Here is a 14,444-nt window from a genome sequence, read left to right on the forward strand (position 1 = left end):
GGGCTGTCTCATCATATATTCATATCATTCTCTATGATACTATAGCGTTTATACGCTACGTATTACTTCCTTCTGGGAAGTAGCTCAACTGAGAGAATAAACATTACGCAGTAAAAAGTCCCCTGGTAGCTTTACCTGTGTCAGGTGTACCTGGTGACTTCATACAACACGCAGTCAGCGTAATTCTGATTGGATATGTTACCTGAGGTAGGCGTTGTACATTGAGTGTTAAAAATAGTTCATGCTATAGGTATGTTGTCAAGACTTCGCACAACCAGAAGTAAGAGTAGAGAGCTGAGTGCCAGTCGTACAGACAAAACAATTATTCATCAGGAGTTCGTATCTTAGATTTTCTTTTGTGAAGAAAAGGTGAGTAAAACGTTTTAATAGAGACGATTGTTCGATTACTTGCCCAGATCGCTGCAGCTGTTGTTCTATGTTCATACGGTACACTTTTCAGAAAAACATGTTGCAGACAATCAACTCTATGTTTGCTACGTGACGCTACGCTATTACATAGTATGAAATCTGTAAACATGCAGATAGCCTAATTTACAATTGTTATTTTGTTGAAGCAAAGGTCTTTTTACAATTTTCGGTGTATTTGTAAAAATGTACTTTTGAATTGTACATCTAATTGTCATATCGGCTAAAACTGTGAGACCTACCAGTTTCATTCCTCATAAGGCTTAATGAATTCGTCGTAGTGTAAGAAATGTTTATCGCTTTTGGAGAATATATGGATTGAAGTAGAATGTGTCAATAACAAATCACACCGTATTTATGACGATTGAAACATTATTATTAGCCTATTAGTAGTAGCAGTTGAATTTTAATTATTTCTACTGATGCATGATACAGTGTTCGAACGGAGGCAGCTACAGCAGCTTAGTCATTTTCAATAAAGTTCTTTATAAGACAGTTTAAGTCTTGAGTCTAATGAAATACCAATATTCTGCTTCATTTCGGATAGAATAGCTGTTTCCACCTATTATCACTGCACGATGTTGTGTTGTTTATGGTTCGTTGGTTACTCATTTCCCAGTTGTACTTGCAAGTGGCCAATTTGCATCAATGTTTCATTACTTCACTAATATGTCATTATTTTCACTCGAAAAATAAAGCATTACATTTTGAAAAAGAAATGTTCATCAGTTAAATATATTATAATATTTCACGTAAATAATAATATCACACCTAACATTTTGTGTTCTTGTCTGGCAGGAGCCAGCAGCATGCAGCCTACAGGCAGTAACGCGGCCCACCAGCCTCAGCTCCTGTCACTGGGGCACAAGGACACCACACGCCTGCTGGAGGTATACGTGAAGCGCAGCCTGAGCCTGAACGATGGGCCAGCCGGGGGCCGAAGGACACAGGCAAAGCCACGCAAGCGGGTGACGCTGGCAGAGAAGAACAAACAGGTTAGGAGGCACTCTAGCGACAGCTCGGCCCACCTGTCACCCAGCGAGGTGGAATCGGTGGTCACGGCCTTCAAGCCAGCCCCGGTGGAGGCCTCCGTGGATGCGCCTGAAGATTTACCTGAGGAGGCCCCTGTGACTGCTAACCTGGAGAGCTCCACAGAGGAGGAACGGAAGAAGCCCAAGAAAGGCTCAAAGAAGAGCAAAAAGCCTTCATTCCTGAAGAGCTTTCTGGGCCTTTTTTCAAGAAAAGGGACGGAGAAGAAAGAGGAACGTAAGTCCAGCAGCCCAGAGAATGCAGGGACCTTCATCCCCCCAGACACCCCCTCCCCGACTATCTCCTGTCTGCCGGTCCCTACGACTTCATCAGGAGGTGACCAGAATGCACCGGGGTCCAGGAGGCCCCTCAGGAGGAAAAGTACCCTCAAGAGGTTCTCCTTCCGAGGTCACAGAGGAGAAGACGGCAAGAATAGGATACAGAGACCCACAACTCTAGGTCTCTCAGAAACAGCACACAGGTCTGATGGTGAGTGTAGACAGGGGGCAACACGTGACTGACTGGTTGTTTCAACAATTCACACACTTTGGTTGTCAAACACTGAAAAAACACCTTAAGCTGATTCAGCTACTCTGCAACCATATTTAAAATATATCTGACCGGTCAACATTTGATGTTCCTGCAGCATCCAGAATTACAGAAGATAATCTGTACATTGGAAGATTCTTTGGAGAGTTCCAGTGTTTGCTTCATTTGTATTGAGAATCTTGGTCCATTGTGCAGTGGTTAGGAACATGCTAATACTTGTGCTCTTGTGTTCACAGCTGTGAGTGTGGAGCCCAATGTTCTGTATTATGAGAAAATGTCAGAGGAGCTGGAAAAGATTGTCAAGGAGGTGAAGGACAGTCCAACAGACGAGGGCCATAAGAACATTGTTCAAAACCCTGAGCCACTAAGACAAGTGGCAACTCCAGGTGAGGATTTTTTCATAAATAAAATGGTTGTTCACATTGGATAACTGTACAAAATCAGTATTTTATTTTTTTTTTTATCGGTAGTGATTCAAAGGTGTTTTGAGACTGGCAATGGTTAACCAAATCAAGCTAAATCTAGCCCACACCCAAAATGGCCCAAAACAAATTTGGACCCAGGTTCAGGGACTCATACTTTATTATTTTAATATCCAAACAATGCAAGGGTCAGGAATCTTCATCTTAGAGGGTGTTCTTTTTACCAACTGTGCCCTCAAAGCACCATGTTTTTGTTGATGCATTTTTTCACAGACATGTTTGAACGTGTTGTGTATGAGGTGAAATCTGTTATTATCACAAAAGGAAAGAAACTTTGCCCTGAAAACAATCTAGCACCATATAGCTGAAGTAAATGACCTTTTTAACGGACAGCAGGTTTTGGCAGCCTATATACTCATACAAGACAGTATATAAACGGTATGTTAAAACTACAGTGTTTGAATTTGAAATTTTATATTTTCACACGTATTATTGTTTTGGGGGAGGGTATGGTCTTTCTCTTTAGATCTCTGTCTCATTGTCATTTGTATGTGTTTTCAGAGGCAGAAGTCATTGAAAGGATCATCGCTTTGATAAAACATCAAGGCGACGCCATTGATGTCAAGGTTTGTTTCCCACATGTCAGCATGGGGAGATAAGGCACAGGGCAACACAATAGTGCAGTGTATGCAGAATAGGGAGATTTTCGGGCCTTTCCTCAATGGATAATTTGTGCAGCCAGCTTATTGGTTGTTGAGCCAGTTGTACAGGTTCTGTATCCTATGATATGATAAATGTGTGTATATTCATACAGTGTACAAGAGTAATAATGAACCAATAAGAGATAAGGTTTAGCCACTTCCCAAAAAGGTCAATTGCATCTGTGCCTTTTTCCTTCCTGTTTTTCTTGTCAGAACAATGTGTTAACTGTTGCAGGTACAAAGGTATTCACTGTGTATCACGATAACAGATTGTATACTCAGAGGCCAGTGAAAATAATGATGTCACTGTATTTGTTTTCAATATGAATTTTAAAACAGACAGTAAAGACCTGCATTTCTTGGAGAGGGTAGATGAATATTTAATAGCAGGATAATACTTCCATTTTTCTGTCTTTCGTTTTATTCAGAGACTGATTTACATAAAACAGTGTTTAACCATCAGCAACAACCATCAAGCAATAAAATTTTATGAGAGGATATGGCATTTGTATAATGTGTTACTTTGTCAATTGAATTATATATACTTCTATTGATATCCAGATTAATTTATTGATTGGGTTAATGTTGAGACCCACTCACTTATACCTATGTCTGTAGGAGATTTATTTTAATGTGGAACTGACAAAACAACAGTAAGGCACAAGTGATAGTTATATATGTAATATCTTGGTGACTTACAGTCTGTTCCTCTCTGTGTCTCTGTCTCTGTTGTGTAGCTGAAGGAGAACAGCAATGTCAACTCCTTCTTCCAGAAGCTGTCATACGGGTCCTTCCAGCAGCTGGCTGACCTCTATGTGCAGAGTGAGACTCCTGGCCAGCTGCCCGAGGGCAATGCCACTGCCCCCGAGCTGGTCAAGTTTGCTTTCACCCTGGACTTCACTGCCAAGGTGGCCGGCCTCTCCAGCCAGACCCTCGGCCGCATCATGGGCTTCGGAAACCAGTATCTGCAGGACCGCTTCACTCACATGAGCGTCAACCAAAGTCAGGTGAGGACCAGGGCAAGGAGCAGAGTGGCTGGGGCCATCGATGGGGGTTCACTTATTTGAGGAATGGGAAGGTGAGGCTTCATGAAGCCCATTATGGGTGAAGCCGTCAATGTGCTATCAACCACTGACCCATATCAACCAATAAAAAACTTTTGCTCTCCATGGAAAAAAGGTTTTGATTGGTTCAAAGAAGAGTGTCATTATGGCACAGGACAGCTCAGTTAATTTAATTTTACAGTATTCATTAGTAATAGCTATAATTGGTAATTTTATGCATATGAAGACGTACTTCCTGTTCAGACTCTGAGTACTGGGTCACAATTTAACATATGCCTCTTTTGTTAGGGCATATTCCATTTCCTACTGCCTAGCTCACACATAACGTTCCTTCAGTGTTCTGCAATATTAACATGTTGCCAATCACTAGGGGATCTTGTCTGGGTTTGGAGCATGTATGTATACACACTCTAGAAAGGTCTACTTAATGGAATTCACATTTCAAACAGTGAACGAATATACTGACCCTTTCATACAAAGTGAATTTTTGTTAGCCAGTCTGCGAACACTGACTTGAAAATTGACTTGAAAATATAAACTCTCTCCTCAGGGGACAACAGTGTGTTAATAGTGTAGGGTGTGTTTGACATGCCACAGGCTATATTATGAAACTTGCTGCTGATTCTGTCCTTTCCTAATGACACACCTTTTGGTGAACATTCCTGCATGTTTTCTGTGACTGAACCCCACATCCAATTTGCATTCACTCACAAAAAAGCTATTTTCATAAGTGCTTACTAGAGTTTAAAGGTTTTCTAAGTCTCAGATTCAAAGTTGATTTAGTCTGGACTTTAAGGATCATGGTCATTATTTTCAGTCTGGTTGAATACGTTGATGTCTGATAAATTATTTTTTATCTGTTTTCCGTTCCTTCATTACAATTTTAACATTAAATGTTGACGATAATATAAACAATGTTTGCTGATGTTGGGTACTATACCTTGGACAAAACGATCTGCTGTGAATCTAAGTGTAAGGATAGCAATGCAAAATCAGGAGTTTTATCTATTGGTGAGATGATATATATATTTTTTTATGCTTGCAGGACTCTCAATCCCAGCCTACACAAAATTTCAGTGGTCCAGACTGACCACACTGAAAAAAAAAAAAAACAGACTGAAAGACCTGACTGCCCAGTGGACCTACCTCTCCTATGATGGGACTCATGCATACAATTCGACTAACAGAAGTGATTGCTTTATTCCTGTGGACTACAGAAAGTGCCATTGTGAAGACGGCTTTGAAATGAAACTCTGGAACTTGACCGCAGGGCAAACACTGCAGACCTCTGCTGGCCAGAGGAGTTAATATCTAATGGACTGAATGTAATGCAAGAAATAACAAACGGATGGAAACACGCTTGTTGTTTTATGTTGTCTTACATGATTTTTTCCTCTGGAAATAAGCTGTGATTTATTTAAATATGTATAAATATAGACCAATGTGAAATTTGTGTCCGTGTGTGCAGGCATACACCAGTAATACTGTTTCCTTGGCAAAGTGTTAAAAGGAATTGAATAAACATTAAATATTTTTGTATTTATTTGATTCAATTTTGCAGTTTTTTCTATATTGTATTTGTTATAAAAGGTACTGCAGACATAGACTTCTCGTTAATGGGATGTGTGTGATGACAGACATTAATTTGAGACCAGTGAAGGTTTAATCTTGGTTTTGATTATTTTTCAGTTTTATTAGTTATAAGATTTTGTATTTCTTTTAAACAAAACCTGCCTTTTAATACCGTCTTCAGCTCCTCTTCTTCCTCATGGCCGGTGCGAGAGTACATCCCCCCAGAACCCATCCAGGGAATCAAGGCGGTCTGTCCAGAAAGACCTGCCTACATCACAGCCTTGATGTAACAGATGCTGTTGTACTATTACAACACAGCATATCATGTACAGTTACCAATTTACCATAGAGACAGACGTGAACAGACCCTCTGTTGTATGAACCTAATGGATAATGGATACTGTGACCAAAACCAGTAGAAATTACAACTACTTACAGTATTCCTCTCAAAAGTCACAGCCAGTCTAACACATGAGCAGAAAAACAACACCAAACTATTTCAAATGGCCCATACAGAGAATTATGTCAAGTATCACCGTTCTCAGATCCTGGACTGCTAACTTGTTTAATGTTTCCTAGGTGCCATTTTGCTGCTTGAAAATGACCTGATAACTTATAACCTATTCATTTCCACAGCAGTGTTGCTTGCTGGTTATTTTGTGTGCATTTAATTTCAACAGGCATAAACAGATTGAAAGACCAGCAGGGATGTGGAACTTCACTTTTAACCAGTGGTAGGAGGTACGGGGAGGGGTGTTCCTAGATATTTGGGTGGTGGGCAGTGAACTAATTTGGGACAGGGAGGTATGTATGACAACAGTCATGGTGTGAGATTTAACTATTGTTAGGTAGACTGCAGATTGCCGTTAGCAGATACACTGCAGGCTTAGAAAGATTTTAACATTTAAACAATTCTAAACATTATGCAAAATTGTTCAGCTGTGTACTAAATGTGCTACACTTTAGGTTACCCAGAAAAGTTTTACAACTATCACAAAACAAGTCTCCAGTCTTGAATTATCCATGAGCCAGAGGTTTTTAAGAAGATATGTTCACCTGAACACCTTTGAGGCATGCCACTGCTCCTTCTTGTTTCACATGTAAAAACAGAGCAGCGGGCCATAGCATGCCCAGGCAGAGGGTGCCAACATAACATTCCGAGGCCTGCAACCATGTTCCAAAAACCCTTTGCACCAGGGCAATACTATGCCTGGTGCAAACACTGAGGTTTTTCAGTGTTTTTCCATTGACATTCTATGCTCAAGCCACAGCTGTATTGAGTCAGGGATTAAACACAGTCCCTTTCACAGTAGTTCCATGAATCATTACTGCCATCCACTGTTTTTCACGATTCTGCCACTCGAGGCAAAAAGCAGACACCAACAGTTCATGTCCTTTAACAGTGACTGACAGCAGGAGAATGATCACTGTCAACATTGATTTCAGCAAAATTCACTCAGTTCTTGTCCAGCTCTACCACCTGAAAGGCATGTCCTTCAGTAGGCAAAAAGGCAAAGACCTCATGTGGCCAGGAAACTGCCCTCAATTATATTTTGATTAACATTTCCATGTCACTTTGTCTTTGACTAAATTGTGCACTTGATGGAAGCCTGAAATTCCACACAAGTAGGAAGTGGTTATTTGTCCTGGCAGGATCAAGTTTTTTCAAGATAGAAATGTGTGATGTACTAGGAAACATTGAATAGCTTATACATATTACAGGTATCTTCAAGTTTTAAGCAGATGTAAATGACATTCCCATCCATTGTAATATTCTTAAATTAACAATATTTGATATTTATCCCATGTAATAGGGACAATTATGGTGTCTCCACAAGTGTCCTGAGTATACGTACATGAAATAGTTTACAAACATTACACTTTCAATAAAAAGGCTTAACAGGGTTTGTTTTTCAGTTTTTATTGCTCTTTCCCAATATAAAGAGAGATTAATCAAAGAGACCAAAGCCCATGTCCTCATCTGACTCCTCAGACTCTTCTTTCTTCTCCTCCTTCTTCTCTTCCGCTGTGCAGAGAAACAGAAGGAAATATTCATTTTTGAACTCCTTTACGCATTTCTGACCCCTGTCAACTGTGCACAATCAAAAATAATCATATGAATATCAATTGAATGTACACTTCGGGTAAGGTAAACAATGATCACTTCTGTAACTGAAATGTATACACCACTGGTTACACACACACACTTAATTCAACAGATGAACTTACCGGCAGGAGCGTCTCCAGCGGCTGCAGTGCCAGCTCCAGCAGCTGCAGGAGCGGCGACAGCACCACCTGCTGGCACGGAGGCTAACTTCGAGAGGCCTATAGACCAGAAAAAGAAAACCTCAAAACTTCAGGGAACTGTATGTCTGAACAGAAGCCTGACACTTTGTATAGCTCCAGCACTAAATCTGGGGCACTGTAGTCAAAGGGTAGCATGAATATATTACTTAAAACAATAATGACCAGCTTAAGAGATGTCAAAAGATCTGTTCCTCACCTGCATTCATGACTTCGTTGACATCTTTTCCATTCAGTTCACTGATGACCTGTGGACACGATACATTAACTTCATTTATCTATTCACTTTCCTGGTAACATAAGTACTTGTCAAGGGCGAGCACAAATAAGCACAGAAACTGCTCATATGACCCCGTTCAAAATCAAGAACTAGATCCTCCTGAATCTTGAGAAGTTGACAGCTTTCAAAGCATTGTAAAACCACATGCATGTTTTGCTAGGGCACAAACTGGATCAACAATATGGTCCAGATATTTGTTCAGCTTTACTGGCTAAGTAATGCTGTACCTGTTGCCGAGGTGGCACGATTAACGGGCCTCACCTTGTTCAGACGCTCGTCATCGGCCTCGATTCCAACGCTGCCAAGGATGGTCTTGATGTCCTTGGCAGAGGGGCTTGTGTTGCCACCGAGCACAGCCAGGAGGTAAGCGGCCACGTAACGCATTCTGCGCAGAGAAACAGAAAAGGATCAATACCGCTATTTGTTTTGAATCAGGATGCTCAACATAGCCTGGTCTCACCCAAAGTAGTTATCTGGTTAGCAAGCTAAATACGAGTGGAACTTGAAAAATTACCTTGATAACATAACTACTTAATTAGCCAGCAACCAGCTAGGGAATTCTTCGTTGAAATGTACAGTAGCTAGCTAACGTCATCGTCATCTAAACAATCTAGCAAACGACTACGAACTACAACTGTGTAATTATTAAACGGCTAAGTTGGGCAAATATATTCATACGTAGCTGACGTTATACTGAGATATAGTAATTGTACATATATGTTGTAGTGAACAGGTTATGATATAGCGAGACAGGCGCAATGTGATACAGTGGTAAAGAGGAGAGCTTGTAACCGAAAGGTTGCTGGTTCGATTGTCGGGGCACTGCTGCTGTACCCTTGAGCCCTGTACTTGACATATATCCAGCTGTATAACTGGACAAAATTGTTACGTCGCTCCGGATAAGAGCATCTGCTGTATCTGATGTAAGTAATACGACCATGTCTTTATTCACAAGGAAACCAAAAGTGGTGGTAATGAGATGCAATCCGAGGTATGGTGAAAAGGCGACAGATACCAAAAACCGAAATCAAAATAATTTTCACTATAATTCATTAGCGAGTTACTTCAGGTATATAGCTAATGTTAACTTTACAGTTAACTAAACGCGGTGCTTACATAACGCAAGCGTTCTAGCCCGCTTGCTTATAGCTACCACCAATGTTGGCTAACTAGCTAACGTTTAGTAAGCCTACGTATCTATCCCAGTTAGCATCGGTAGCTCCAAAACGCCGATGGCAGCATGTCAAGACAGCAAGTTAATTTGCTCGACAACGACGCATTGGCCATAAATGGGTAGCTAGCGCTCCACTTCCGCTGATGGCCATGCTTTCCGAGCACGCTGCCAAAGCGCGACATTTGGACAATACACATGCCATTCCTAACTATCGCTGAAGCACACATGAGATAGTTGATAATAATTGTAATCGAACTGGGTATCTCATGTGGGTTTTTTTATTGAAATAAAAGAAAGTCTTAACAAGCTATTCTACAGTTTCAGTTAAGAACACGCGAATAGGTGAGGCCAGCTAACGTTAGCTAGCTGGGACTCGGGAGTGAAGTATTAAATTTATTTGCATAGACTGACCAAACAAGGTGCAACTATTGAGTTTTATTTATTAACTTCATGTCTTTCTCTACAGACACATAATATTAAATAGCACCCCTGAGGAATTCAACATGCTATACGTACTTTAAGTCTGCGATAGACACGAAACGTCGAGTCCGCTTGAGATTTCAGGCAGAAAGAAAGAGACTTGCGTTGTCCAACCCTTTCCGCTTCTGGCTGGTGTCAAAGGTCAATACTAAAATACAAAGGACTATTAAATGATCACTTAAAATTATATTTTTTCAATTCTAAATAAACAATGAATTACGATAGAATGATTTGATAGAATATTTATCGCTGTATAAAAAAATCTATGTGAAACTGATAATATGCCGAGACCAAAACAAAAATGTGAGCATGCGCATGAATGTGTGCGGTATTGTGTGTGAGACAGGTGGCGCATTAAAGCTAAAATGGAGGCGCAGTGCTCGGAGTTACTACATAAGAAATCTGCGGAAGACGGCGAAGAGCTGTGTATAATAGTGCTACGATGAGCGGTGTCTGAACGTTTACACAATGAATATAAATGAAATTATGTGAAATTTAGTTAGCTAGGAGCTAACTATTTATATTTATTCATTTTGTCCTTATCTGTTCAAGAGATTCAGCACTATGCGAGGAGTCATTTTTACGGCAGTGACTATTGCATTGTCATTTGTCTGTGATACCTTGATGGAGGTACTCATGATAGGGGATTTGATGTTTTCACAATGAAATAAAAAGCACAACTCCGTAGTTCATTGATTAATTGTTTTTATTTTCTTTCACGGACATTTCTATGTCAGGCCTCAGACGGAGAGTCTTCCCTATTAAAAAATAAGTGTAATCCACTTTGCAAAGAATCTGCTCAGTGAACTTTACAGAAAGTTATGAGGATAACAGAAGCTTTAGTTGCATCACAATTCACATTTCAGTTCTGCCAAACATCATAAAATGCATAATTACAGATACCACATTGGACCATGTATTATTGCCAGCAACAAAAAGGACAACGCCATGAGAAGTCCCGTCTCATATTTATTGGTTATGATCAAATATAGACCATTTTTCATTATACAAGAAGGTAACCCTTTTGTGAGTTTCACCACATTAAGCTGTCTATATGAACGATATATAAACAGGTACATAGTCACATCATTAGACTATGTACATTTATTAACGTACATAGTCTAATGATGTGACTATGTACCTGTTTATATATCGTTCTTTTCTAAAGAAATTTAAACAAAGTTTAATGTTATAACTATTAACACTACAATGACGATAGTCTCCATGTTATGGTTTTATATGACACTGTGATCACAGGTAGCCTATGTAAAGCAATGTGACCCGTATGGAGCTGTTCCATAATTTCCATAGCTGCAGTGTCATGCTCATGAGTTCTTGTCTGTGTCACTGTCCCCATTACAGCTCTATCAGCTCCTCCTCTTCTTCCTGTGTTAGGAGGTAGGAGAAGGTGTCCATCCCAAACTTGTACAGCTTCTGCCAGTTTGTCACGTAACACATCTTGTAGACCGCCTCACCCAACAGCACGAGTAGGAAGATGGCGAGGAAAGTAAGGAAGATGCGGTCAATGTGGTACAGCATCTTCTCTTTGAAGGTCCGCTGCTCCCAAGGGATGGCCGCCCGCATTTCACTATAGCGGCTGAAGTGCAACAGGGCGTCCTCCTCCATCAACTCCTGTGCCTCCATCTCTCTCTCCTCTGCAAGCTCGCCCTGCTCTGGCATCCTTTTACCTTCTCTATTACCTTCACTGGCCACTTACTGAACCTTCTAAAAGGACACCTTTGGGTACCTATTATCTAATGTACTAAGGAGGAAAAGGTAAGGCAGTTGGCTCGACCACCCGTCCTTAATAGTTCTTTGGACTGATGTTCCTTCCAACAAGTCAGTTTACATAAGATGGGCTCAGAGGTCTTTGGCAAGGCGTACTCCTATTAGTGGCTTTGTCCAGCTTTGTCACAGTGGTGGATCTTGTCCTCCACCTGTCGTTGCTTGTTGCGATGCGTGACGTCCCTCATCTGGCCCGCATTCTCTTGTTTGTGGTCTGTGGCCGTTGTCCCCAGAGATGGATGGCGCTGTATCAGAGAGACGGTCCTTTTCCGGAGTGACAGGCTGATGACTGTTCGTGACACTTCCCACTCTCCTTCAGACACCCTGTAGTTGTGGGAGTGAGGGAGTGAGAAGGAGCTAGACAGTCGGATTATGACGCACACTTTGTTAATGAGATGAAGGTCTGAAGTCACACACTCAGCACTTTCAAAATCCCTCAAGAGGAAGGCCGAGGGTGTGGCAGATGGTGGAAAGTGTGCACTTGTCAGTACGCTTGGACAGGCAAAGACAAAGAGAAAAAGAGACAGAGAGTGAAAAATTGTGCCATTGTGTGAGAGATGACAGATTTGACCTTTGTGATGAACAGATACGGTCTTTAGCCTCATGTCTGCACCCAAAATGCAAGTCATAATGGAACTGTTTAATGAAGGGTTTCATGCTATAGTGTGAGTACCATCCAAAGCCATTTTATTTCAATAAATAATGAAAATAATTATGTGCAGTATGAAGGTACATTTCACCAAGTGGAGCATTATCTATCTGATGGAAAAAACAGGCATCAATGACATCATTAATATCCACACAAGGTGTTAGTGACAGCACACAGACATGTCGTGGTGCTTAAATCCTGGTTGCTGATTGTTTGCCAGCTGTTGGTGCCTCTGCCTTAGCCTGGGGGGCTGAAGGAATGAAGTGGATAATTAGATGCATGCTAACTGGATTGAGCTCAGGCTTGCACTTTGCAGCTAAGTGAACATGTGTTGCTCCTACAGTACATAGATTACACCACTTACGGAACCTGTGGAGCAACAATAATAAATGGTAATAAATGAATAAATAAATAAACAATAATAAATGGTAGATTAATTAGTGCATATTAAATCATCCCATCTTTCTTTTCAGTGTTTCCCAATGCTAGAATGAAATGGAGAGTTATCCATTGTGTAGGAGGGAAGAATTTGTTCAAATACTTTCAACTGCTTTTAACTCAATGAACAAATACACTCTGTTGAACCTGATAGTGTGGTTATACTTTTCTTTTTATATCACTGAAAATAATTTTAGAGATCTTTGACAGGTCAGATAGACTAACCTCCAAGATATGTTTGTTTTTATGAGCTTCAGAGTTATCAAAATGACACACTAAAAATGTGAAGGGGATTTAAACAAGACTTTTCATAATTCATATAATATGATTATTGTTGTAATGTCAGCCTAAATCAGTCAGTCCCTCTGTAAGACAGGCTTGATCTTGCTGATAAGATAACATAACTGCATTGCTCCACCTAATCAGGAGTCAAGAGCCAGGGTTGCATACATCTGGGATTTAATTTGCTGTACTTCACTTGGAAATTGCAATGGGCCATAATATCCTTCAAACCCACTGGAGTTTATTCAACATCCTGCTGCTGGTAGGGGAATTATTGCCCATCCTAGCATACAGAAAACAGAGGAAATACTGAATTTCATTCATCTACAGTATCATTTCTTTCATTTCTTTAGTGTGTGAGGTAATATGGGCAACATTGTAGGCTGGAAGCATGTTAGTACCAATACTTTAAGTGGTAGAGCTATTCTTGAAAATATGTATGTACTGATGTATGGAGAATATATGGTTTAGCTTGTGAGTAGCTTGCTGTGCTTGTGTGCTGAAAGTGGTTTCGTTCATGATATCATGTGTTTCCGTTGTGAGAAAGAGAGAGAAAGCAGCCATGGTGAGACCTGTGTTCAGACACAAACCTAGAGAGGATACAGAGTGGAATACAGGCCTGTCAACAAGACCCTCAAGGTGTGTCCCAGCAGAGTGAAAGCTGCACAGAGGCCCCGTCGACCCCGGAAGTCCTGACACCATGGCCGTCCCTCACAGTAAGTGTCCTCACATCCCTCAGACATTAAAGCAATCACCAAAGCATTTGCATCAGTTGATATGTATGACATATTTACTACCTCATTACTAATAAGCAATTTAGCTCAAATTACTGTTGCATTTCCTGTCATTTTCTCGCTGTACATTTACTGGCAACCAGCTTACTCCCACAGAACAGATCAATGTCATTTTTAAAATGTAAAAAGGAAATCAACCATATTGTGGCACCAAGAACCACAAACGTTTCTTTTTCAACTACATATTCTAAAGTCATTCATGAAATTATTTCAAATGTTGTACTGAATGGTGATTTTGGAAAAAAGTATTGAGTGAAGATAAAAAATATGTATATAATTTCTATGTTTGCATATCCACTTGGTGGCGTCAAATGCACACTTTAGTACCGATACATCATGCATTGAATAAAATACTAACTTGTGCTTTACTATACGTGTATTCACTCAGACTATATCCACTGGCATTATTTTAATGAATTTCATTTCAAATGTGTGACTTTAATGTCAGCAATGTGTAATGCTGGGTAGAATGTGGTTTTTGTGTGGTTTTCGTGT

The 14,444-nt window shown here is 40.4% G+C and overlaps 2 protein-coding genes across 2 annotated transcripts; one reads left to right on the top strand and one right to left on the bottom strand.

The window, feature by feature from the left end:
* Positions 1 to 279: 279 nt before the first annotated feature.
* Positions 280 to 5,303, top strand: LOC118779938. The gene is made up of 6 exons (XM_036532274.1): positions 280 to 369; positions 1,225 to 1,944; positions 2,241 to 2,390; positions 2,988 to 3,052; positions 3,865 to 4,134; positions 5,237 to 5,303. The coding sequence occupies exons 2-6, from the start codon at positions 1,236 to 1,238 to the stop codon at positions 5,279 to 5,281; spliced, it is 1,239 nt and encodes a 412-aa protein (XP_036388167.1). The 5' UTR covers positions 280 to 369; positions 1,225 to 1,235; the 3' UTR covers positions 5,282 to 5,303.
* A 2,365-nt stretch (positions 5,304 to 7,668) lies between these two features.
* On the bottom strand, positions 7,669 to 10,116 carry rplp2 (ribosomal protein, large P2). The gene is made up of 5 exons (XM_036531568.1): positions 10,038 to 10,116; positions 8,609 to 8,732; positions 8,267 to 8,315; positions 7,993 to 8,088; positions 7,669 to 7,789 (listed from the first exon to the last, which is right to left on the bottom strand). The coding sequence occupies exons 2-5, from the start codon at positions 8,729 to 8,731 to the stop codon at positions 7,713 to 7,715; spliced, it is 345 nt and encodes a 114-aa protein (XP_036387461.1). The 5' UTR covers position 8,732; positions 10,038 to 10,116; the 3' UTR covers positions 7,669 to 7,712.
* Between the last annotated feature and the right edge of the window lie 4,328 nt (positions 10,117 to 14,444).

The sequence above is a fragment of the Megalops cyprinoides genome, chromosome 6, assembly GCF_013368585.1.
Source record: "Megalops cyprinoides isolate fMegCyp1 chromosome 6, fMegCyp1.pri, whole genome shotgun sequence".
NCBI lineage: Eukaryota > Metazoa > Chordata > Actinopteri > Elopiformes > Megalopidae > Megalops > Megalops cyprinoides.